This window comes from Fusarium verticillioides, chromosome 5 (genome assembly GCF_000149555.1).
Source record: "Fusarium verticillioides 7600 chromosome 5, whole genome shotgun sequence".
NCBI lineage: Eukaryota > Fungi > Ascomycota > Sordariomycetes > Hypocreales > Nectriaceae > Fusarium > Fusarium verticillioides.
This window is the reverse complement of record NC_031679.1, coordinates 3,258,299-3,283,120: the sequence shown is the minus strand read 5'-3', so window position 1 is coordinate 3,283,120 and position 24,822 is coordinate 3,258,299. Positions and strand designations below refer to the sequence as shown.

General features: G+C 48.6%; 7 protein-coding genes across 8 annotated transcripts; 4 read left to right on the top strand and 3 right to left on the bottom strand.

Moving 5' to 3' along the window:
• Positions 1–188: 188 nt before the first annotated feature.
• On the bottom strand, positions 189–1,734 carry FVEG_09115 (hypothetical protein; the record flags this gene model as incomplete). The annotated part of the gene is made up of 4 exons (XM_018898037.1): positions 189–860; positions 909–1,419; positions 1,498–1,570; positions 1,620–1,734. 4 exons carry the CDS (start codon positions 1,732–1,734, stop codon positions 189–191), a joined length of 1,371 nt encoding a protein of 456 aa, XP_018755827.1.
• Positions 1,735–3,263: 1,529 nt separating this feature from the next.
• Positions 3,264–6,558, top strand: FVEG_09114 (hypothetical protein; the record flags this gene model as incomplete). The annotated part of the gene is made up of 9 exons (XM_018898036.1): positions 3,264–3,266; positions 3,322–3,360; positions 3,421–3,486; positions 3,537–3,716; positions 3,764–3,832; positions 3,889–3,960; positions 4,010–4,429; positions 4,481–6,115; positions 6,168–6,558. The coding sequence occupies 9 exons, from the start codon at positions 3,264–3,266 to the stop codon at positions 6,432–6,434; spliced, it is 2,751 nt and encodes a 916-aa protein (XP_018755826.1). The 3' UTR covers positions 6,435–6,558.
• Positions 6,559–9,544: 2,986 nt separating this feature from the next.
• Positions 9,545–12,019, top strand: FVEG_09113 (COP9 signalosome complex subunit 5). The gene is made up of 2 exons (XM_018898035.1): positions 9,545–10,506; positions 10,559–12,019. Exons 1-2 carry the CDS (start codon positions 10,479–10,481, stop codon positions 11,545–11,547), a joined length of 1,017 nt encoding a protein of 338 aa, XP_018755825.1. The 5' UTR covers positions 9,545–10,478; the 3' UTR covers positions 11,548–12,019.
• A 1,300-nt stretch (positions 12,020–13,319) lies between these two features.
• Positions 13,320–18,259, top strand: FVEG_09112 (hypothetical protein). 2 transcript variants are annotated; one of them, XM_018898034.1, is made up of 3 exons: positions 13,320–14,371; positions 14,564–15,339; positions 15,397–18,259. In XM_018898034.1, the coding sequence occupies exons 2-3, from the start codon at positions 15,220–15,222 to the stop codon at positions 17,980–17,982; spliced, it is 2,706 nt and encodes a 901-aa protein (XP_018755824.1). In that variant the 5' UTR covers positions 13,320–14,371; positions 14,564–15,219; the 3' UTR covers positions 17,983–18,259. The 2 variants fall into 2 exon arrangements, with proteins under 2 accessions (XP_018755824.1, XP_018755823.1); XM_018898033.1 differs by having other exon boundaries at positions 13,320–15,339.
• Positions 18,260–18,358: 99 nt separating this feature from the next.
• On the top strand, positions 18,359–21,107 carry FVEG_09111 (hypothetical protein). The gene is made up of 2 exons (XM_018898032.1): positions 18,359–19,511; positions 19,558–21,107. The coding sequence occupies exons 1-2, from the start codon at positions 18,775–18,777 to the stop codon at positions 20,969–20,971; spliced, it is 2,151 nt and encodes a 716-aa protein (XP_018755822.1). The 5' UTR covers positions 18,359–18,774; the 3' UTR covers positions 20,972–21,107.
• Positions 21,108–21,394: 287 nt separating this feature from the next.
• On the bottom strand, positions 21,395–22,741 carry FVEG_09110 (hypothetical protein; the record flags this gene model as incomplete). The annotated part of the gene is made up of 1 exon (XM_018898031.1): positions 21,395–22,741. The coding sequence occupies one exon, from the start codon at positions 22,739–22,741 to the stop codon at positions 21,395–21,397; it is 1,347 nt and encodes a 448-aa protein (XP_018755821.1).
• Positions 22,742–23,458: 717 nt separating this feature from the next.
• On the bottom strand, positions 23,459–24,534 carry FVEG_09109 (40S ribosomal protein S19). The gene is made up of 3 exons (XM_018898030.1): positions 24,380–24,534; positions 24,027–24,090; positions 23,459–23,976 (listed from the first exon to the last, which is right to left on the bottom strand). The coding sequence occupies exons 1-3, from the start codon at positions 24,410–24,412 to the stop codon at positions 23,621–23,623; spliced, it is 453 nt and encodes a 150-aa protein (XP_018755820.1). The 5' UTR covers positions 24,413–24,534; the 3' UTR covers positions 23,459–23,620.
• Between the last annotated feature and the right edge of the window lie 288 nt (positions 24,535–24,822).

Below are 24,822 nucleotides of genomic sequence, written 5' to 3'. Positions count from 1 at the left end.
GAGTCAGTCAAGGATACGCATTTACTATTTGGTAGCACCGAGGTCAAGAACATCGTAGTTGTATACGTCAAATAGTAGTAAATACATATGGCCTTGGCGCTAGATAATACACTTCCATCAGAAGACAGAACCATGACAAAGTCCAACAATGAAAAGAAAAGGCCCAAGTGACCAGCTGTGAGCCAAAATCATTTGGCATTGCCATTGGGTGGCGTTCTCGTACCAGAAGAACTGAACGTTGCTGCTCTCTTGACTACCTGCACCACCTCTCCCGTAGGAGACTCAGTATGAACCCACCAGTGCCAGATGATAGCTAAGAGAACCACAAAGACGGTAAGAGGAATAGAAATCCACAACGTAGTCCAGAATAATGGTGTAAGCCTAACGTCCCAGCTTCTACCGTCCTTCAGAATCTCAGACGTAAACAGCTGAGAGCCAACGACAGTAGCAACACCAGTCGTTGGCAGGAAGATCATGGTAATAGCTGCAATGACCTTCATGGAATTGGAGTCCTGAATCATCACCATTGAGTCTTGCTGAGTGACCAGATTGAACGATAGCGTGATGGCGTTGTCGATACGCTTTTGAAGACTGTTGAGGCGGAGTTGACTAGACATAAATAGCGTGCGCCGATATTGAAGAGTTTCACGCAACTGTTTGATGATCGGTTCTCGAAGAGTTGTCTGCTCTGAATGTTGATGATTGCCTACATTGTGGAGAGTTGCGTCAACAAGCATGATGCATGAGTCAATTGCCTCTGCAATGTGGATGATATGCTTGGCGCAATTGTGCATTGCAGAAAATGGGACCTTGGAGCTCATCTTGCGGATATTCTTGGAGTTGGCATACTCAAGAATTAACTACACCCATCAGTCAGTTGGGAATGCCATTGGAGGTTGGTGACTTACATGTTCCAAAGGACCAAAAACAGTGTTCATCTTCCAAACAGTGTTGTCAACTTCAAAGTACAGAGCTTCAAACACAAGATCAAACAGAATATACGGATCAGTCGCAACATGCTGCCATGCCTTGGCGGCGACGAACTCATTAATTCTCTCCCTCACCTTCTGCATGACTCCAAAGCAAACAAGTGTAACACAGCCATTGTTGTCAACTCTCAAAAAGAAGCCTGCGCGATGCCAACTATAGTCGGCCTGCGGGAGGGTAGAGATGTGATAACCCATTGTAGCAGCACGGTTGTCAATCTCAGGCGCATTTCCGGGAGTTTGCTTGATGTCGATGTTCTTGCAGAGGAAGTGAAACCACGAGCTGGAGCCATGAGCGTCAGTGGAGCGCCCGAAGCTGTGACTGACAGATTGGAGACGTTCTTTGGTGAAGTCGCTGGGAACGTTAAGGATGTTGAAGAGCTCGACGAACTGGGAGAGGGCATCTCGACGGGGAAGATCAAGAGGCGCAAATCTGGGGCTGTAAGTTTCTGTATTTCCAGGTGATGCAAAACAAACGGCATCAATTTGTTTTGTTATGAGACACACTTACACAATCCTCAAGCTTGCCCGCTGCCGCAGACAACGGGCGTTAGGCTCCAGGTACCAACGGCCTTCTGGATGATCTAGAAATTATCAGCGAGAGATCCCAAGGGAAAAATCCAAGTCACTTACCGTGGGTTACTTCCCAGATGTTCAGCATCCATTGTGGAAAAGCGACTGCAAGCGGCGTTTGAGTCGCCTCTTGAGCAAAGGCATCATAAGGATTAGATCTCTGAGTCCAGGACATGGTGAATTCGTTGTAAGTTACGGCCCGGTATCACTTTGGCCAAGGAGACGGACTGTTGCTTTGCTTGTCTTATGATGGAGAAATCCTCCCCAGAGTCTTAGTCTCTCACACTTGGGGGCCTCAATTGTATTCCCTGCTCGTCCTAAGCACAAGCGCCGAACCCTTTGATCTAGGACCATGGCGTCGTTATTGTGCATTATCATTTCACTTCATTTCATGTAGGTATTCTATTTCAGGGATATCGCAAGCTTGCAGCCATCAGGTGTGTCCAGACCAAGCCATGTTTCAACCACCAAAACGCCATATCCCCGTGTCTGAACGGAAATGGGCCACCAACGAGTCTAGATACAAGATCAACACCTCATTGGCCCATCTCTCACGTAAAAATAATATAGTTTAGATTATCAAGCTTCCCGACCTCCCGGGTTGGGTTACACTCAGACCGGTCTAGTTCCCCAGGGCTGAAAGTCTCGTTGACCAGGGGTTCAATGTTATCAATGCTGCTATTCGCTGCGGCCTCAACGCTACCGTTTGCAACTCCCGCACTTCTGATCATGTGCGTTTCACAACCAAACGGAATATTAGTGATCCTGGCGAGGTTTTCGGATAGATAAATTGATCCTTGAAAAGACAGTCCAATGATGATCCCTGGTGAGACATCTCCAACTCGCCCAGCATGCCGCTTTGGGTCAAGGGGTCCCCTGTGGCTCTCCTCTCCATGGCGCCAAACCTCACAGGGCGTCCTATCCTGACGCTGCGTTTGCGACAATATGTCAGGGGTTGTGATACTCTCAAAGCTGCGGGTCACGCCATGGCTGAATAGTCCTAACCCCCGGCCCCCAACGGCCAATATCACAGTTGCAGAGGCTGCGAGTGACATATCGAGGCTCAGCCGCTTCTAATAGTTTGCTGTTCGAGCCTCAACTCTACGGAATATGCCGTCTCTCAACTCATCGCCAGCGGCCTATCACTGTTGCAATATTGTGAGGCTGCATGCAGGAGGTCAAGAATAGTCACACACGTTCACACCCCTTGATATTAGGCCAGGGGGGAGGCAGGAAAACTTAGGGCCTCTTTTATAAGTGATCAAAAGATTTAGGTAAGTTTAGTATAACTTGGGAAGACTTCAGACCAGTTTATTTTAGTACCCGGATTTATTGTCCGAGGTTTTTCTTCTCCCCGAGGCAGGCTCTGGACTCAAGAATGAAGGGGCTCTGCACTACCTGAAAGGTCTAGGTCTCCGGTGGCAAAAGGAACGGTGCTATCAAGCGCCTATATTGAGATATTGTTAAAAATCGGAGCCTAGGCTCTGTGTTCTCATAGGATGCATGTGTTATACCCATTCAGCTTCATGCTCAGCTCCTTTTAGTCAGGCTGCGGCTCCTTTGTGATATATGCCGTAGGGCTTGCTTGTGATTTATTAGCGTGGAGAAGAACCACATGTCGGTCTCAAGGACTTTGACCCTTTCTATTTCCTTCATCCCGAGTTTTATCACTTTCGCTTCATCACAGCTCTGCATATTTGAACCATGGTATTTCCCTCTCGTCTTCTCCCTTGCTTCATTCAGTCATTGACACCTGTCACAGGCACACGGAGGGTACTGGGATCCCAACTCTGTTGGCAATGTAAGTCGACTACGCTTTCATCTGCAGAGAACTGGTATTAACAAGACCAAGTATAATCAGACACCACCCCCTGCTGTACCTCACCAAGCCCACGGCGGTGCATATACTCCAGGCAGCTCGGTCGTCGTGAGTATCTATATATCCCGAATACCCTCCCAGTGTCTCATCTTCTACAGTCCTACCAGAACCAGCCATACACCCATCCATATCAACAAGCTGTATCGCCTTCTACAAGCCCACTCTCGGCCCAGTCCCACAGCTATCCAGCTTCCCCTGGGTCGCTAGGATACCAACAGTCCATCCCTCTTGGGCAACCCCAGACTCAGAACACAATGCAATACCAACAGCCATCTATGGTTAGTAACTACACATCATCTACTATTGCAACCACTGACAAGTCCAGGCCTACAATGGTCAACAAGGTGTCATCTATCAACAGGGTTCTGGCAGTGGTCAGCAGGACGGACCAATGGTAAAGCTCTTCCGTGGTTGTTTTTGTTTCTAGTATCTAAATTGAACATTTCTCAGCAGAACAAAGGTGCCATTGTCCCCGTAACTACCACGCCTCTCACGACTTCGACCATTCCAAATGAGAAAGAAGTGAATACTCTCCCATCTTATCACAAGTATTTACTGACAATACTTTCAGGTTTCTGAAAAGGAGTTTCCTATTAAGCTTAAAGGAAGCAAGCACTTCTTTGACTCGCGATCCATCTACAGATGGCGAAACCCTGTGTTGTACCAGAAGCCTGGTTACACATACACGAACAGTGAGGTTAAGTTGAGACATAGAGACTATGCGGGTCGTGTCTCCTTCAAGCCTCGTTCAGATCGGTATCTGCACCACAATGATGGCTACTTACGTAACATGTATGTTGCATGTGTTGATTCCATCTATGAAGGCCCTGGCACTTCAACTTGGAAGAGAACCTATGTTCGCAAGGTCGCCCCGATGAAGGTGCGCATTGCAACATGGATCATTGACTTTAGCTATGATCCCAAGAGTTGGGAAGATTGGGGTATCATGGTGTTGAGAACTTTCCCGGCTGCCATTGCCATGGCTCTTGTTGTAAGTTTGCGTGTTAATAAAATATTTTGACAAGTATACTAACATCGGCAGTTCTGGGATGGCAAGCCTAATGTCATCAAGCGAAACCTCGCTTATGCTCCTGTTCTTTACAGGTATTATGGTGACGCCAAGGTCTGGAGCAACTTGCTCGAGAACCGCAAGGGTCTATCCCTCATGGCTCGTAACAACCAGATCTATCGCATGTTGAGACCTCGCTATCTCTGCTTCCTTCGTGAGCCCTTCAACGACGGGAACAAAGGAGTAGATGTCCGCAGCGTCGTCGAGTGGGAGAACAATGAGGGACAAGACACAAATCTTGCCTATCTCTTCGTTGCCTACTCTACTGAACATTTTAGCCATAGCTCTGAGCAGGACATGATGGCTCTTCATCATATCGCCGAGACCGCTTGTCGAGCTGCAAAGCTTCCTGCCTACTGGATCGCTTGTAGCTGCATGCGCGATGAGAACGAACTTGAGTCTGATGTTTATCGCATCTCAGATGTTCTCCGCGGTTCAGACAGGATGGTCATCGCTGTCGGAAGGGGCAAAGGCTCCAAGGCTGGACACTCAGGCAAAGCCAACACTGAGTCTCTTCTTCGCGAGTGGGGAAGTCGAATGTGGACTTTCCCTGAGGTTCTTCTGAGCCCAGGCCGAACTATCTCGGTCTACACTCGTGACGGAAATCTTCAGTCCCCCTTGGTTGTGGCCAAGAACCAGTTTGCTGCTCTGGTTTGGACGTACATGGACTCTGACATGGCTCGCCATCTGATTGATCATTATCTCGGCTCCATTAACCTGAGTCGTCTGGAGCAAGCTGTTCTGGCACTCAAGTGTCTTTACAGCCGCCACACTACGGAGTATCTCCCTGGCGACCAGGCTTATGCCCTCATGGGTCTCTTGAGACTTCGACCTCAAGTTGACCGAACCGACACTGCCTTCCAGGCTTTCTCAAGACTGTCTTTGGCGAACGACTCCGACAGACTCCTCGAGAGGTACATCTGCACACTCCCCCGAGACAAGGATCAGCCATGGTACGACATGGAGGATGCCTATGAGTCAGCTCTCTGGGACATTACTCCTTATTGCCAGGTAGCTGGTATCGCCGACAAAGACACCATCATCATCGATGGTGCCTGGGGCATCTCCATCCGCTGGAAGACTTTCTATCCCGTGTACTGGTCTACTGGACCGTCATGGAAGAGATACTTCGCAGCATTGGCAGTTGAGTGGAACGGAGTCTTCTTCGTCATTGCAATTGCACTCATCGCAAGTGGTGCGTCCGCTAGCAGCTCTTCTGGCACTTCCTCTAGCAGCCCGTATGGTTATACCACCGGCGCCAGCGCTACTTCTGCAACTGCCCTCATTGCCCCTGGTGTCATCTTCCTCCTCCTCTTCGTCTGGATCTGGTTAATCACACCCAACCTGGTTCGAGTTATTTATGGTGGCAAGTTTGCTGATACCCAAGCCGAGATGTTTGGCTTTGAAGGGCATCTCAACGCCCCCACTATTGAGAGGTCCATTTTTGGAGGTAACTTTGGTCGCTTCTCCTGGAGCACTAATGGAAGCCCCCTCAGCCGAAGTGTCGTTAACGAAGATGGCGAGCGCGTGGGGATCGACCCTTACAAGGATCCTGAGGTGAGGATGAAGGTTGAGGCAGCCAAGCAAGCTCGTCCAGGCGACATGAGGGTGAGTCACTTTTGCCTTCTGTGGCGTTTTAATTGTTGACTAACAATTCCAGATTTTCACTCTTGTAGATACGTACAACATGGAGTTGACCTTGTTCGAGGCTGTCAGGCCACCTGTCACTCTCATGTTCTGTGCTTCCGAGGGTGGCATGCAGCGAGCTATTGGATGCTCTTATGAGTGGGAGACGCAGACTATGTATCGCGAGACAGTCCTAAGAATGCCCACAACAGCCTTGAACCGAATGGATCGCGTTCCTCGATTCCGCATGGGAATTCAACAGCCTACGTATCCTTCTGCTCCGTTGAACGGGGCTGTCTAAGTATTGTAATCGGCTACCATGGAAATCTGGCTTGTATAACTGTTTTCTCAACTGTCATTTATCAAAGATTGATCATCAGTTAGTTTGTATCTAATCTACTTTCCATTTCTTCTAATTTCGCAAACTTTATATCGTGTGAAGTAAAACAAATCATACCCAGTTTCGCAAGCCCTTATAAAGCCCTGCCCGTCGCTAAAGAGGCTATTCTCTACCTTGTTTTCATCTTACTTGGCCTGGCGATGCAGGAAGTCATGTTATATCCTTTGTACACAAATACAGTCGCGCCAATGATGAACCCATGACAATGAAGCTATCCAACCTGCAGGATGGAGATGCCCAAGCAGGCAGTCTACTCAGTGGGCTGTTTGATGTACTGGGAACTGAGGCACAGAATAATACATGCCATCATTGTTATCTTCGTCATTTGTTTCTTCCTCTTCTTGTTCATTCTACCTCCAAGGGAATCAGCCTCTTGGCCCTTACGATGTTTCTCATCTTATTTACCGGGATAACGTGTTGGGATTATCGCGGTAGTCTTGGCATTAACAGAAGAAATAGTATCTTAGGACAGAAATTTATTTTCGAGTAAACGCTCAACCATGATCTTGGTTGTCTTGGATCCTTTGATGCCAACTATACCCCGTAAACTTTGACGATTCGATACCCTCCTTTGGTCATTTCGTCCCACATAATGTGTCTCCCGGGGTGTCCACCTTGGTTATGCTGGTAGTAAGAGGCCTATTGCCGACTCACAAGAGTCGCTGATGAGAGAATACGAGTCTGGCATGTTTGCGTCGTTGCCCTCAAGTTGGTTTCGCAATGCCAAAGTCGCGAATGCTATGTCTCAGCATTAGCTTATTTACGCCGAGGCACACCGAGCAGGAGAGAAAAACTAACCTATGAGAGAGACAAGTTCTGGGTGAAACTTGGAAAGTTTGTTGGCAGGCCTGAGTTCATATGGAGACGGTAGCTGAGTAACCCATGAGGTTCAAGGTCGGGGTGATAGCTATGGTGTGTTAAGGACGATCAAAGAGATCGATGGAAGTGACATACCTTGACGTATATTCCGAATAACTCGAATCTCATCAACGAGGCGCTGGTTTTCCGCTGGTTTTCCTATATAAAGTATAGGGAGGTCAGCTTGCGCTGAGTGAGTATAGTCGGAGTTACCACAGATCTCATCCTCGGGCCCGGAAGTACTATAGAAGATATTGGGCGTAAAAGACCACAGCACACAGGCCTTGTAGACATGACTATCACCTTCGAGCCGCTCTTGCCGCACGTCTTCCAACTTCCCAACTCATAATAAACGAAGTAGCATCTACAGTGTTGTGGCTGACAGATAAGCATTGCAACTACCTTCACTACCTATCTACTAAGGTAGGGACGTCCTGTTCCAGACAAACCCCGTTTCAGTTTGTGGGTAAGAGGCATATTCTCACGATAATTGAAGTGTATTAAGTTGACAGCAGTTCTGTTCCCGACTTCTTATTGATTTGCTGCTCATTGCTAATCCCAACGTTCTTGTAACGATTTTGACTACATGGGTATCTTAAGGGCAGCAGGTAGGTAGTAGATAGTGCTTGGGAAATTCTCAATACAGCACTGTTTTCTGCCTAGATATCTGAGTCGGAGAAGAAGGTCCATTGCTTTATGAGTCATATTCTATGATATTTGGGGAACTCACAGTGGAAGTCAGAGCAGCCGATAATGTGAATGTTGCTCTTTTTGCGAAGTGATCATGCTGTAGGTGCGGCCTCCCTAGATATATTACAGCCTTCGGAAACAACACCATACGCTTGAAGAAAGATCCCTTGTCGATTAAAGCTGCCGAGCAGTGTCACGAATGCCTCTTCATCCGAGTTAGGTAAGGCAATTAGGTACCTGAGTAAGGTACCTCCAAGGTACCTAAGTTTCTTTAAGTTACCTGCCTACCTACCTTACCTGGGTACCTAGTTGTAGGAGGTTCAGCGCTTCCAGGTGTCGTGATCCATCCATGAATAGAGCCTTTCATTGGAACATTGCGCTTCGCTGGTGCTCAAGGACAATCAGTGTGTTTACAGAGAGCCATAGGTTTTCAGTTTTTCAAGATTGGCGCCATGAATAAACATTTTCTCTCAGTATCTGTGCTTCCATTCGCTGTACTTTTTTATTCATTTTAGTCTTCACAGAGAAAAGGTTATCAGATCTTGCAAGAGCGCCGACTTGTTGCAAGGTTTCTAATCCCCCATAGATGCAAGACCCCATTTAACCATACCTCAAGCCTTATTTACTCCTCTCTCACCCTCCCCCCTCTTCATTCTTCTTCTTTTTCTTCTTATTCTTCTCCATGTCCCAGAAAAGCGGGTAGTTTGTCGATAAATTGTTACCACTCGACTCAGTTGCGCCTATGATGAGACCACGGGACCTCAGTGAAGCTTTCCTATCCACGGATAGATTCACAAAACAGAGGGATTATATCCTGCCCGCTTGTGTGGTCACTGAGGCACGAACAATTCCGTCAATTCTTCCCTTGTAGTTTCTTCTTTATCCCCGTCCCCCCTACACCGATTTGCGAATAGCTTCTACCCATTCATACCTAATGTAGTACCCGACTTGGCTCAGGAGATCAAGAGGGACCTGGACAAACATAGGTGATATCATGGTATTGTTATATATGTCGTTATCGCTGGGTTTCGCTGTAGTATCGGGCCAAAGTTGTGGAAATTCCTAAAAGAGGTACAGGGGGGGGGTCAGCTTGTGCTGAGTGAGCGGCACGGTCGCTTGCAATATCTCATCGTTGAGCTCTGAACCCTCAGTATGATCATCGTCTGCATCATCACCCACATTCAACCGAGAGTCGTAGTTCCGTGTAATGTTTACGACACCGTAGGTCCGCTCATAAGTCCGCTCCCAAGCAGACGCCTGGTCGGGGGCGTCGCATGAAGTCAGAGAGCGAGATAGTAGGGCCGATAGAAACAGTGGAAGTGCTCAAGCTCATTGGTCCTGTACAGTAGCGAGGCCTATTCGCAGTGGCATGTCCAGGGAGTGATTGGAATATGTAAAGATGCTGAGAAAAAGGAGTAAGTCGTGGAGAAAGGATAATAGGATAAGCGATCCTTCTTGATTCATTGCACGTCCCTTGCGAGAGTCGCTCAGGAAGGCCTACTGTGACAGATCATATCAAGTGGATGAATACCAATTCCAACTCTACCGTGCCCTGGGTTAGCTCTCGTTGCTTTTTAGGTTTTTGAGGCTTTTGTGAGCTTTGCTGCCTGGCGCAGTGTAATTTTATCTTGGAAAATATACTTTTTATGTGCACATATAACCACCAAGCGCCTCTCAGCTTTGTTGGCTCCCTTTTCTCCTTCACTCACATCTGAGCGGGCAGTTATTTATCAAAAGTTACCACTGAACAGTCGCGCCAATGATGAACCCTTAGAATGCATTCAGCAGGATGCCACCAAAGTCTACAAAACTGCTCGCGCTTAAATGGGTACTGAGGTCCGCATTTGGCTGTTTCTTTTTGTTTGTTGTTACAAGTATGCATGCGAGCAAGTGGCTAGTATGTATTTTCATAGGATTCCAAGGTCGCAACGAAAAACGAGTCAGGCAACGATAAATCTCAAGTGAACCAGCATTCTATGTGCTCATAATTTCTTCAGGGTTTCTTTTCTCTTGACCTTTGCTTTTCTTTTTCTTAATTTACATGCTTGGTCTATTTTTACCATTTATATGAGATGGCTGCATATCTCTCTTGCCTCCATAAGAAAGATGAGGAGAGGCACATGTACTAAAAAGCAACACCAAAACGATAGCAATGAAGCACAGCAGAGTAAAAGTTTAGAGATATATCATTTAACCTGTTCACTAAGTAGAGTTTAAAATAAAATGGAATATTCAAGATCGACTCCAGGGCTCCTCCGTGGATATCAGTGTACGGAGGTACCTTTACGGAGCTCTTATCGATAAGACGCGGGGCACCCTGTCTGCCTGGAACCAACGTCAACTTGCTGTGTCTCACACTCTACCTTCGCACCTTATCAAACATTCGGAGTCTTCACGATGGAGGCATCTGCTTTGAAGGCTTGGGGTACGTCTCACTATGAAAACCTGCATAACTTTGTAGCTAATATATGTGCCAGAGTTGGACAACAATGTCCAGCTAGTCGATCCCAAACGCGACGCTCTCTACAACTTCGACGCCGATGCTCAGAAGGTCATAAACAACGAGAAGGCATGGAAGCAAACACCAGACTATTTCAAGCATGTGCGAATAAGCGCTACTGCTCTTATAAAGATGACCATGCACGCGCGATCTGGCGGCAACCTTGAGGTCATGGGCTTGATGCAAGGCTACACCCACCAGGACACATTTATCGTCACCGACGCATTCCGACTGCCTGTTGAAGGAACAGAGACTCGTGTCAACGCCCAAGGCGAAGCGAACGAATATCTTGTCGAGTATCTTGATCTATGTCGAGCGCAGGGCCGACAGGAGAACGTGGTGGGCTGGTACCACAGCCACCCAGGCTACGGATGCTGGCTGAGCGGTATCGATGTCGATACAGAGGCCATGCAGCAGAAATGGCAGGATCCTTTCCTTGCCGTCGTTATCGACCCCGATCGCACTATCAACTCAGGCAAGGTCGACATTGGCGCTTTCAGAACCTACCCGGAGGACCACCAGGCTGGCACAGTCACCTCTGATGGCTTCCAGGCAGTGCCGCTCGCCAAGGCTGCCGAGTTTGGTGCTCATGCAGGCCGCTACTACAGTCTCGAAGTGTCCCATTTCAAGAGCTCTCTCGACTCGCATCTCCTTGAGCTCCTCTGGCACAAGTACTGGGTACAGACTCTTAGCCAGAACCCACTGATCACGAACCGCGACTATGGCAACAAGCAGATGCTCGATTTGAGCTCTAAGATCAAGGACGCGATGACAGGCATCACGAGAAGCCGAAATGGACAAGGCATGATGGGTACGAGCCATAAGGGCTCCGACAAGGCCATGGACAAGCTGGCAAAGGAAGCCAGCCTCATTGCATCTAAGGAGAGGTCTGGTCTGGTTGCTAATCAGGTCAAGGCTAGCGTTTTCAACGACCTTGGGTTAAAGGCTGAAGAACCAACATCGTGAAAAGGAATGACACTGGGATTATGGGAATGCATGTAGCATAACGAAACGGCATAGATGGCGTTCAGAGGTGAAATCGGCAATCTTTACTTTTATCTGCGCTTAGGATCTTAAAGTGCATTCTTCCTCCGTATTGCATCAGTATGGGAAGCTAGGTGTTTAGTCTTCAAGTGTCCTGAAGAAGGGTTTTTCGACGGCATAACTACTTCCTAGAGTTCAGTAGGTTGCAATACGGTGCCCAGTCAATAGCCTCCCCAATTGATGACTCACTATTCAACAAATTTCGCTTTATCCAGAAACAGATCTGGGCAAGCAAGCAATGTGGATAAAATAAGTGGGTGGAGGATTGCCTACCTTATGGATAAGCGTAAACTCGACGACACAAAGAGCTAAGCTATTGGTTATATTCTTATTGATCAGAATGTGTGACGTTATTGATCGCAGGAAATCCTTTCATTGGATTGGGTTAGGAAGTACAATTTTATATGTTTGTGGTTCTTGTTATCCGCTGGTGTTGGTGTTGGTGGGTTATGTTCAACAATTACGAATAGATATTCTCGCCTCATACGGTTCACTTAAAGCTATAACGCATCGAATAAAACGAGACTAAAGATAAAGGCACATTCCCCATCCATTGTGACCGTGAATAAAGTCTTGCTGGCTAGAGCATGTCGCGAAATCGACGCCACGTCGACTTGACAACGAGAATTACCCTAGACATCGATAGTTCATCTGAACGGGATGCCTCCCTCAAAAGATACTACGGACAGGAACACAACGAGACACTGCATTATAGATTGTCCCTGTAGCAGATGGAAGCTTGCATAGCCTGTAGCCATGTGCCGCGTCCAGCCATCGGCAGTGTTACCAATGGCAGTTCAAAAAGATGGAGATGATGAGTCTCCAGGAATCTAGATGCAACGCTTGTGCAACTGAGCACGTTGTGGCTCGAGCTTGACTGGGCAACGATCGCCTAGCAGCCGAGCACACGACGACAACCCGAGAGGGAAAAGGAAAAGCGATGAGTGGGTATTTAGGCTGAGGAGATCAATCGGTATTATGTAGGATAAAATTCAAACTCAAAGAGTCATTTCTTTCCGCGTGTCGGTCCTTTTTCCTGTCAAGAAACACGAGGAGTAATTAAATTGAAGTAGCTAGCTGAAAGGAGACGCTGCTTGTGCAAACATGGTGTGATGGGTGGGATGCATTGATGCGTTCAGTGGCTCAAAGCTAAACCTGACTGACGAAACACGGCCAAGACGTCAGTCACCATTGGTTACAGTTCGGTACGAAACTCATCGGATCGACGTCTCAGTTTCTCTCACTCATCACATGCATGCTGTGGTTGTGGTTGTTTTACGCGGGAATTGCCTCGACAGCGCTGATGCACTGTTAATGTGACTGAAGAGTCAGCTCCATGGATTGGATGCTTGGTGATGATATCGTCCAGCTGTTGGATATGCCGTATCCAGATGCCAGCCAGATTCGATGTAATCCTTGCCGTAGCTCGACACCATCTTCTCTTGGAAAATTTCCTAATTCATGGCATCCTGATGCCGATTTTGGGTTGTGATGAAACCCTAGCAGACCTGACGTCGGTTCTCTTTTTTCCTGGGAGCTCAAGCTATGATGTGACGTCATGAAACGCTCACTTTAACGTTGAGCTAACGAAAAGCTTTGACACGATCGCGGCATTGGCCACGATCAAGATCAGCCCACGCGGCCAGTTAATTAACCTGGAGATTAGTCTAACCTACCGTACCTAGTCTCGTACAGCAGCCGTAGAGAATTAGGAAATGAAGGGGAAAATCAAGGCACACGATGTGTCGACTTCAATCAACAAAACGTCAAATTAGGCCATTACGTATCATTGGGTCCGGAAATTGAGCTATGACGATTTGCTCATGAGCTCAGGAGCTGGGGTTTGCCTATGAAGCCATCAGGTTAAAAGTCAGTGGAGAACGTGGGGAGCGAGCTAAACAATAACAGCTTCCTCGAGCTCCATCTGCCAGCTTTAAAATTCATCATTCCAGCCAAGAACGGGCATCCTTGTTTTTGAGTTGACGGACAGAAAAGATATCGGAGGCTCATTGACATCCTTGTCAATTCCTTCAGCGTCAGCTCTGCAAGGTGGGATTCCCACTGGGAATTATATCATGGGACAGGCTTGGACAGGGCAGATCATCGACGGAATCCACATTGGCGATCCGGAGAGGACCTCGGGAATAAGAAGATATCAAATTTTGAAGATACAACGTCAGAGTCAAATGCAAAAGTCAATGCCAATGATATGTCACTCTCTTCGATTCAGTAACAGCACGCAAGACACAAGAAATCAGGAAGACAAGACGTACAGAGTCAGACCTGCACCACCGACCGATCCTTGGCAGAGCAAGCAGATGAAAGAGAGAGAAAATGCACCCTGCATTTGACTAGACTGGTGCCCGTAGTGCTGTCTTACCAGGCTTTGATTCACTATTCAGCGAACCAGCCAGGGGTCTATGAGACATGTCGCAACATATTTGATGGGTTTCCCTGGGGCAACCTTCTTTATGGGCCCATTATCTCGACAGTGAATGCAATAAATAATATCACCAGCACCGAAGAGTAAGCCGTGGCTTGCGATTATCAACGACTGTCATCTTGTTGCTGGTCAAGAGGTCTAGATCGTCGTCGGGGTAGCATCGCGAAGGGTATAAACATCGAGGCTTAACCGTCTCCCCTGACGCTTCGAAACGCCTAATTGGAGATCAAACAGCATCATCATCGCAATGCAAAAGAGTCGAGAGTCTAGAGCCCACCCTTGTTATCTTCAGCTGCTGCCCTGGTACATTTTCCCTTCCCTTTTTTCCGCTTGTTTGCAGCTCGATCATCTGCTCGACCCCTGCTCAAGTTGGTAGGGTACCTTGCTTGGCCGTAGGGTTCGCTCCGGATTTCAGTGTCATAGCCAAGCAGGGGGTAGCAGAAATCAGTGATTCAATGAATGTATGCCGATGCCAGTGCTAATGCCAGTGCCCAGACAGAAACGATAGCGCATCGAGGTACCCGTATGTACTGTAAAATTGGTCTGTGGCCTGGCCTGTAGCGTGCGTTGGCGCTGGGCCTGGTCAACACAGTGGAGGGCATATTTGTGTGTATCGGCCGATGACGTCCTCGATCAACATCGTCGCCCTTAGCAAACGTCAACGTCACTGACCACACTACACTCCCTTTCTCCAGCCCAGCTCAACCCAGCCAAGAACAAGCCAACCATTGCCCGGATCCAGCCATTACCGTGTAACTCTCGTACCTGCCTGTCACGGGCGGTCTCCCTTAGAAAAGTATATCTAATCCTGTCTCTCTCCTGCCTCGTACCATGAGCTCTTTCTCTATTTCATACCCCGTCCAATACCAATTCCTACCTAATACAATACCCAACTGCTTTGTGATACCCATCCCTTACCAGAGGATACCAAACAACAACTTCTTCATTTGTTACCTACGTCTACGCTTCGCAACGCAACGCATCCTACCCCTCTCATAATAAGATCGACTTCTGCTTCGTCCCTTATCCACTACATCATCGTCAGCTGAACCTAACTCTAAAAAAGAGTTACCGTCCTAACATTTCTAACGTCATACTTTCCGGTGGCACAACGATTTAATAACGAGATACCCCATACACTTTTGCCCATCATGCCCGGTGCCCCAGACGTCAACAAACCTACAGACATCAAGACAAAGGAGGCCGATGTCAACCGAAAACTCCAAGTTTACGGTATCATTTCCGCCTTCCAGAATGGCAAGGTCCCTTCGGTTAGTATTCTCCGCGCGATCCCATTCTTCCTCACATTCTAATGCATTCTCCTCCAGAACGACCAAATCGATGTCGCTCTAAGCAGTTTTCTCGCCTCTCGCGCCCTCTCTGGTCGCCACGAGAAGCTCTCCGCTGAGGGTCAAGAGCTCGTCAAGGATGCTGCCAACGTCATTCAGCAAGCCAAGCACCTCCTTCTCTCCAAGAACGAGGGCAACCTGATTCAGGATTTCATCTGGCAGACCACTCAGTTCGACCCCAAGAGTGTCAACACACCCAATGCCCCCATCAGCAAGGACGCCGCTAAGCAGGATGGTGACCAAGCTCTCCAGGGTTTGAGAACCCTTGGCCAGCTTCTCATCACCAACGGACAATTCCGAAAGCTTCTTTCTGATGCCACAGTCCTCTTCCGTGATATGGCTGGCGATGCTGCTACCAATGCCGCTGCCCGTGTCCGCCCGTCTCAGGAGCAGCTCCAACAGATCGACGAGCCTGCTCAGGACAATGTCTGGCACGAGGCTCCCGATTTTTCCAAGGACAACCTGAAGCAGCAGGCCAAGGGCTTCTACAGTGGAAACCCCAAGGAAGATGTCAAGGACGTTGCTTCAGCTGGTATCAACGCTGCCGCTCCTGGACAGCTCCAGCAGAACCAGCAGTCCAATGCTCAACAGGGTACTTACCCTCAGGTCACCACCGGTACCGAGACTGGTAATGTGCCTGCGTCAACCGACGCCGCTCGTGAAACCGCTCGCCAGACCGACCCCCAGGCTGGTAAGAGTGCCGCTAAGCAAGTTGCTGAGGCCAAGCTCGACAACAAGGTCGATCCTGAGACCAAGGAGAACATCCTGCAGCGCAATGAGGAGTACCGCCGCAAGGCCCGCAACTACTTCGATAAGAAGATGCCTCAGGAGCGTAAGGATCAGACTATCTGGCGTCTCAAGAAGATGATTCTTGAGTGCCAGCAGCATGAGGACTACTCTCAGGCCATTCAGACTCTTCTTCGCCTGGCTGAGAATTACAGCCGCCACGGCCGCACTCTTGGCCAGGGCTCTACCGACACTGCTAAGGACGCACGCGGTGGCCTTGCTGCCGCTGAGCGTGACCTCCGCACTATCATTGAGCGATTCGCCAATGGCACCTCCACCGAGGATCTTTGGGAGGCCATCGGTCAGATCTACCGCGACGCTGATAACGACCGTGAGCTCAAGGACTGGTTCAAAGCTATGGATTCTTACATCCGCCGATGCCTCCTTCAGCAGGGTTACATCCTCGAGGATGAGTCCACTCGTGAGTGGGATCAGCTCTACGACCAGGGACGATACCTCCTCCGCAACAAATACCGCGGTCACACCGACCGTGTTGTCGATGAGATCAAGTTCCTTGCCGACCAGTTCGACCAGGACCCTCAGAACCACGCTTTTGCCGAGTCTCTCCAGAAGCTGTTCAAGGACCTCGGCAACGACCAGGATGGCAAGCCTGTCTTCAAGCCTCATCTGCTCAAAGACTTGAGGGATGTTATTCTCCCCGCCGCCCTCGAGAACATTGCCTACATCCCCATTCCCCGAATTGAGTACACCGACTCCCAGGTTGATGCTATCATCGAGAACCTAGTCCTCGAGAGTGACAACTTTGCCCCCAACATCTTTGAGGTCTCCAGCGAGCACTACTTCCGATGGGGCCGCAAGAAAATCGCTAACAAGAACCACCAGACCGTTGAGGTCAAGGTTGCTGGCATCCAGATGGATCTTCGTGATGTGAGCTTCCACATCAAGCGCAAGCAGGGCTTCCCTTCCATCACCGACACTGGTGTGGCTGACATCATCCTCCCTGGTGATGGCTTCTCATTCAAGATGAAGGTCTCTACCGCCGACAAGAAGGATCGCCAGAACTACTTCAAGGTTGAGAAGGTCGATGTTGACTTCAACAAGCTCCAGATCAAGGTCAAGAAGTCCAACCATAAGCTGCTCTTCTCCTTGTTCAAGCCTTTCATGCTCAAGGTTATTCGCCCTCCTCTGCAGAAGGCTGTTGAGAAGGCTATCAAGGACCAGTGCAACAAGTTCGACCAGCTCCTGTTCCAGGTGAAGCAGGAGGCTGACCGTGCTGCTGCTGAGGCCAAGAGCAACCCCGAGAACGCTCCCAACATCTACAACCGCTACTACACTGCTGCCCAGCAGCAGTTCACTAAGGGAAAGAAGAAGGCTGAGGCGGCTGCTTCTGATAAGAAGGCCAACATTGCCATGACCAAGGAGGACAGCATCTTCCCCAACATCGACCTCCCTGGTGGCATCAGCACCAAGGCTACCGAGTACAGGGAACTTGCCCGCAAGGGTGACAAGTGGGAGAGTCCTGTCTTCTCTATCGGCTCCGCCAAGAAGAGCACTGACATTCCTTCCGCTCCCAAGATCCAGCGCAAGGCTCACCCCGTGTCAGACCTTGGACCTAAGAACACTTCCAACGCTGACTACGACTTCTACCCTGCTGGAGGTAACGCCCACACTGGTAATGGTGCGTTGAACGGCGGTAACGGTCTCCAGATCGGTAACGGTGCTGTTAATGGCAAGCACCCTGCTGGTTTCGCCAACGGTCAGACCGGCCTGCCCACTAGCCAGGCCCCTTTCACCGCTGGCCAGGTCAACCCCGTTTAAATCCAATGTGACGAAAATGCCAATCAGGCACAGGAAAAATAATAGTGGAGGGTCACTGACGTTATACCCATGCTCATGTACTTGAGTTGCCTTTGTTCTCTTTGTTTTTGATACCACACTGGAAGCAATGACGATGGGCGGATAAAGCACGATGCGAGGATTGTGCTTGGTTAGGGAAAACTACAGATTTTATTAATTAGTGATGTGACGGCCGTTTCCTTTGTTCCGAGGGTATACACGATTGGTTGATAGTTAAAATTGACTTCTTTACCTTGAATGTTTTGTTCCACTGCGAAGTGATGTGCTATGCGGCGTTGGAGCGGCTTTGACGGTTGAACATTTACAATAAGTTGTCCGCCTGAAGCATTTTGGTCGGCCTTGTATGCGATGGAAGCTCTATCGGAACAAGATGTACAGAATGAGGTAAATGTTATGAAGCTGTAGTCAAACGTCAACGATCATAGTGGGGGTCGTACAGAAAAGGTTTAGCGAGTACAGCCTCAAGACTAGGTACCTACGTCACCACACCATGAAGGTATGGCATGACACTCCATGATTCTTGCCCTTTGAGGCCTCATTCACTTATTGATTGATCTAAAGTTTAACCATAAATCCTCCACCAAGATTCAGTGGATCTTTCTCACAAGAGACACTACATCCACTGTGACCACTGAAGCATCCCGTCACATCCATCAAAAGCCGCTGAAAAAAACAACATCTCACATATCTATTTACCAAGACACATCCCCCTTCCTCTCTACGTTGCATGCCCTCGATGTGATATGAGATATCATGACGTCCACAGATCTCGCACCTGAGCAGGTGCATGCCTTGTTTGATATCCTCACACACCACGAAACATACGCAGAGATCCAGAGCTTCAAGTATCCAGATGCAGTCACAGGCTATGGCTATCCTTTCTCAAGAGCAACGGTTGAACCTCAAACTACGCAAAGCGCACCCCCAAACACAGGATGGAGAAGCTGGGCTGGAACACCTGTGAGCTCAAGACCAGGAACGCCAAAGCAAGGAGCTGCAAAAGACGCCAAGGAAACTCCTAGCGAGGACGACGATAAGAAACCTTCTTCATCACCTATTCTTCATACCATGTTAACACGGTTCATTCTAAAACTTCCGGGTGTGCGAGATCTACCACGCGAGTTTTGGTCTATCAGAGTACAAGGCTTGTTGACGAGACTCGGAGAGGCAGAACTTTCAGAGAGCTATGATAAAGGTGCTCTGGGGACGCGAAAGGTGCTTGCGACTGGATCGAGTGGACTCCTTGAAATGGTTGGTCGAGGAGTTTTTGGCGGTGTCAGGAAGACAGTTCGACCGGATAAGTCTCCGGATAAGAAGGTTGAGTACGATCGGACCAAGGCCGCAGACCTGGTAAAGGCGTGGGATGATGTTGTTGAGGGCTTGGTATATGGAGGTTTGGCAGATGAGATGTTTGATCATTTCAGCAAAACTTCAGATCTTGAGAGTCATTCGCCAGTCATTGGAGCAGCAGCTGAATACGCCATCATCCAGTAAGTTCCAGATGAGATATACCACCTCCCACTAACAAAAACAAAGCCTCGCTACCTTCATCCACCATATCTTTGTCCTCTCTCCAGAAGGCCAATATCTCCTCAAACTACTCGAAAACGTCCACAACCTCATCCCCTACAAGATGGTCAAGCAGACTTTACGGATGGGCAATGCCGCTAGTATGATTAGCGCCATGATGCGCCTACTCCTTGCAAAGTTGAGCGTTACGAGCGTCACCAACTGGATCGGCTTGACCGCCAATGCTGATGATGGCATGAACCTCTTGCAGCGGATCATCTCATTAGTTTTGTCGTGGGATGCTGGAGAGTTTCGGAAGAGCGCAGACAAGGTTGAGAGAGCTAAGGATCGACCGAGTGACGAAATGCTCGAGGCTATTCGTCAGTATATCGCTATGAGTCGCGATGAGCATAAGACGGTTCGTAATGCCAGTGAGGAACATGCTCAGTCGATTATCACCGCCATTTTCAACGGGTCCAATCCTACGTTAGCAACTCAGCTTGATGATCAGAAGCACGCGCAGTGTCTAGAGTATTATTCTGCTCTTCTCTCCGTGCGCGATCGTGAAAGCATCACAACAGCCTTCTGTCGCCAGCCTCCCGATCTCTTTACTGCGACTATCAAGGATCTATTTGCCGCCTATGAACCTATGATCCGCATGGTACACTCTCAGATAGATTTGCGGGAGCATGTCGAAGCGGGTCAATTGTTCATCGATGAGTTTATCAAGGCCGGCAAGCCGAAGAAGGACGGCAGCATGCCAACTGTGGACGATTACGTTGGCCTTTTCATGAGAAACCGAGAGCTCATGTATAGATGGGTTCATGCGTTTGCAGCATCATGTCCTGATGTTTGGGAAGAGATGAAGAAATGGACCAACGATGCCGTACTCAAGTTTCGCCAGGAAAGAAAGCCTGTGCAAAAGACGAGCAATGCCGAAGCGGGAGAGCAGGCCACCAATGGTACTATTGGTGTGAGCACAATGGAAGACCAACTAAATAAGTTATTCCAGTCGGTTCCTGAGAAGTCTCAAATGGACGTTCTCGTTTCATTGGATAACCACGCAGCATACCTTGCTCAAGTCGAGGCCCTTTCTCTTTGCCGCCTACAGCGCATCATTGACTCAGGCGATTCAGAATCAGGCAACATGTCAGGCCCAGGCATGTATCTCTCCCGATGGCAGAGCCTGCTAGAAGACACGGCTATAACACCAGAAAAGCCAAAGGGGCCCGTCAGACATGGGAAAGATGTCAAGAATGCTCTTACTATGGGTAAGATTGGAGTTGAAGGCACGGAAAAGGCGAGAGAAGAACCCCTTCAAGCAGCTATCGAGGAAGCTGAGGAGGGACCTGACGCTCCCGACGTAAAGGTGGTGATAAAAGAGCTGGCAGATGGATTCAAGAAGCTGCTACAGGAGAGCTCTGGAAAGGATATGAGGTAATACGGGTTGAAGTGATACAAGCGAAGGTCTCATGAATAATAGAAGAAACGAATACACATGAATACAAGGTAAACAGTTGATAGCAAGTTTTACCAAAACTAAGATAATGCTGTGAAATCATGAACATGATGATACATCGATGCTGTGATCTTCTGACAAATGTGCCCCCGTTCGTGATAGATCTTTGCAGTATCCTCTCGTTTCGCGGTTTGAGAAGTATAGTAGATTCTTGATCTCACACAGACATTGTTGACTTCAGCCTTCCAAAAAACTTGTGGCGCCTTGACAGAATTTCTGTGTCGTTCAACAGCACTCGGATAGTTGCCGTATGCTTTATCTGTATAAGAATTCTCGTAGAACACCTCTACGTCCTTTGATGGCGTTGAATCAACGAATAGAGCGAGATAGTGAAGTGGCTTTAGCCTAAGACTTCCCTTGAGGAGCTTCCGTTGCATGGCGTCCCAATGGCCCCGAAGTGTATCGTCGTGGCGAGCGGTCTCTGACTGACTGTGCCCGGCGTCTGGGAGAAACACTCCTTGCTCTCGAGCCATTCTTGTCGTTTGGTCCACGAAACAGTCTTTTCTGCGCACGAGGAAACGTATGTCGTTGCCGCTGTCGATCGTCACCCTCGAGGAAATCTGCCGGTGCTTCTATAACCGGCGTCGCTGGTAGGGGCTTGCTAACTTTTGCAGCATCGAGAGACTTCTTGGCGTTGACTCTGATACTGGCAAACTCGACGATGGCTGATCTGGCACCTTCTGGGCAGTCTTGCATCTGGCCTACTCTATAAGCGAGACCATCCAGATAATCATCGATCTCTTGATTCCATGAAATTGGTGATGTTGATTCAATGTGGGTAAGGTCAATCTTGTCAACCTCTTCTTTGGCATCCTCGTCGTCGGATATAACTTCTATGTCAGAATCATCAGGTAGAGCATCTCCAAAGTCGTAGTCTTGAGGCTCAAACTCCTGTGCTTGTAGAGGCTCGCCAGGTTTTCGGTTTCTATCAATTGGCCTGATGACGTACTTCTTCATCACGAGGCGAGGCTTCCATACAAGTCTGATGGTAACTCCAGTGGCATCTTGCAATTTCTGCACAAGAGACTTGCAGGGTTTGCAATACTTTCTGGAGAAATACACTTCGAGAACTGGACGAGACCCATCTTCCCAGCGAGCTTGTCGAAGTTGCTTCAGTTGCTTCATCGTGACGTTGTTAAAGTCTTTTGTGATTTCGAAAGTTTGAAGGAGAACGCAGATACCATGAACGGCGAGTTTGACTTCAACGTGAGACCCGCGAAAGATACCCTCCATGTTTCCCATTCTGCAGCCGGTGGGGTCGTCAAACGGACTTCTCATGTTCATACCAAGGGCCTTACCCATGGACACGACTCGCCTGGTCCAAATACTATTTGGAAGAATGCCTTTCTTCTTGTCTAATACATCGCCGTACTTTCCAAGACCATGGCCTGATTCAGCTGCCGCTAAGACAACACGGCGAGATGTTGCAGACACAATGGAAATGAATCCTGTGGTTTTGTTTTCGAGTTGTGCTTCAATTGTGGATCTACAGAGAAAGTTCTTTGCTCGACGATGGCTGAAGACGAAGGAGATGTTAGCCCCGAGAACTTGAGCCGTGAGCTTCGTGGTATCAGGGTCGATGACATGGTGGAAGTATATGAGGGGTGATGGGCTGCTGATAGCAGACACAAAGACTGGAAGAACCTCTTCAACTTCCTCCGGGCTCGACACTTCTGATTGCGGTGTGTTCATTTTGAAAATTTGGAAAGGGGAGTGGTGCCTGTGAGTGAAAGGTGTATGAGTGTCTTGAAGTAGTGTATGAGTTTCATGGAGGAGTCGAGGACTTGGAGTTGAAGTTATAACACGCTTACAGAGCACTCCACTCAAGAAGAAGATTTTAGTGAAGAGAATGAAGGACAAAATGCATCGTGATTCAGGGATGCTTCGATGAAGGTGGATAAATTTGATGATGCGCTTTGCACAAGTTGTGCTCTTAAGAGGAACTCGCACAACTCTTTAAAGCCGGGCCATAACTGACAATATGAGAGTATGCTTCGAGATTAAACAGGGAGAATATGAATAAGTCGTAGTTCGTAATTCGTAACTCGTAACACGTTGAAATGGAGTTGCAAATAGAAAAGTTCGGCGTTCTGAAAGAAACCAAATCAGAGAACTCACGATAACCTCACTTTGCGAAAATGAAGAGAAGAGAGTTACTTGAGCTCAGAGAATATCTCATGGGATGTTAAAGATAAACAGAAACGAAAAAGAGAAGGGGGGAAAGGGCATGCAGAGACTTGCCTTGCCTTGACCCTATCTCCGGGAGGTGGTGTTGAAAGGAGATCAATGCGAGATCGTGAGGAGGGAAGGGAATAAAGAGCGGTAAATGAAATTATTTCACAACCTGAGCCAAGGCTACTAGCATGAAACACATAGGCATATTCAGGATACACATTCACAAGAGCAGATCGACCATAAAATGAACGACAAGTTGGACGGGTCCAATTTGACCAAACCGAATGACCCAGTGTCGGGGAATCTCATTCATACATGACAAAATCTATGACCCAACGCCCAATTCCATTGCCATTGCTACCTTTGACTTTGACCGGAAACCGCCAGTTTTTTAGTTTACTCGTCATCCTCCTCCTCCTCGGCCTCAGCGGTGGTCTGGGCAATTCGGTCCAAATCACGCTGTCCGGCCTGGGTGATGCGGCGGCCACCCTTGTCCTCGTCCTGCTCAAGGACACCGATCTTCTCAAGAGCCTGCATGACCTTTCGGTCGACGGAGCCGGAGGCATCGACGTGCTTGGAGGGACGGCTGCCACGGTTCTTGGCAGTGCCGTGGACCTTGCGGAGACGGCCAACACCGACGGTCTTGCGGAGGTAGACGTGGCGGGCGATGGAGGCGGCGCGGACGTAGAACCAGTCAATGTCCTGGGGAGGGAGCTCCTTAGCAGGACCAGTCTTGACGGTATCGACCCAACCTGAGAAAGTCAGTATTTGATGAATATCGAGAGGGTTCAAGATGTCTTACCGGGGATGGGAAGCTTGCCCTGACGCTTCAAGAAAGCAGAGTAGGCAGTGATGAACTTCTGCGCCTGCAGTCACAAAACCCATTAGCATGATTCCGTCGTCAGAAGTCTTTCGACTCCCTCGCGCCTGCTCCTCAATCCCATTTGTACCCAGCCCCTTGAACACAGCAGCCGACACAGCGTTTCAATTAATATTTGGTATATATATAATCATCGCGCTGCGTCAGCGCCATGGCGGGCAAGCGGTTCTCGTGGAAGATTGCGTCGCCAAGTCGTCGAGTAGAGATCGTGTGATATTTTCGAAGAGTATTTCGTTTCCTATGATGGTTTTTTTTGTTTTTCAGGGAGTACCTACATCGACATCGCGAACGGTAACTCCGCCGGCCATTTTTGCGGTATTGTTGGGGTTGGGTGGGTGAAAGGGGAGTTTGGTCGTTGGGTGTGGTTGTCGAAGCGTCGCGATAGTTGAGCTCAAAGATCACTTTGCTAAAATCGTGATCGAAATCAACTGGTCGCTTAATTAATTCCTGCCCTATTTTGAAAGCACACAGAAATTTTCTTCTTTTTCGCGCTTTTGATTGGCTAGCTCCACATTTCCGAGTACAGTGCCATATACAGTGTCGAGTTTCTGTGCACTGTAAAGTGGAGTGGAGCCCTTGTGTTGAACATCACCACTGAGGTGGAACCAATGTCCAAATTAGGCACATATTCATGCAAGTGATTGGGCCCTGATCATCTGCGGCATCTGTGCAACTATTCGCTCCCACATGGCTCCAAGTTGTTACCGTTACTTTTACT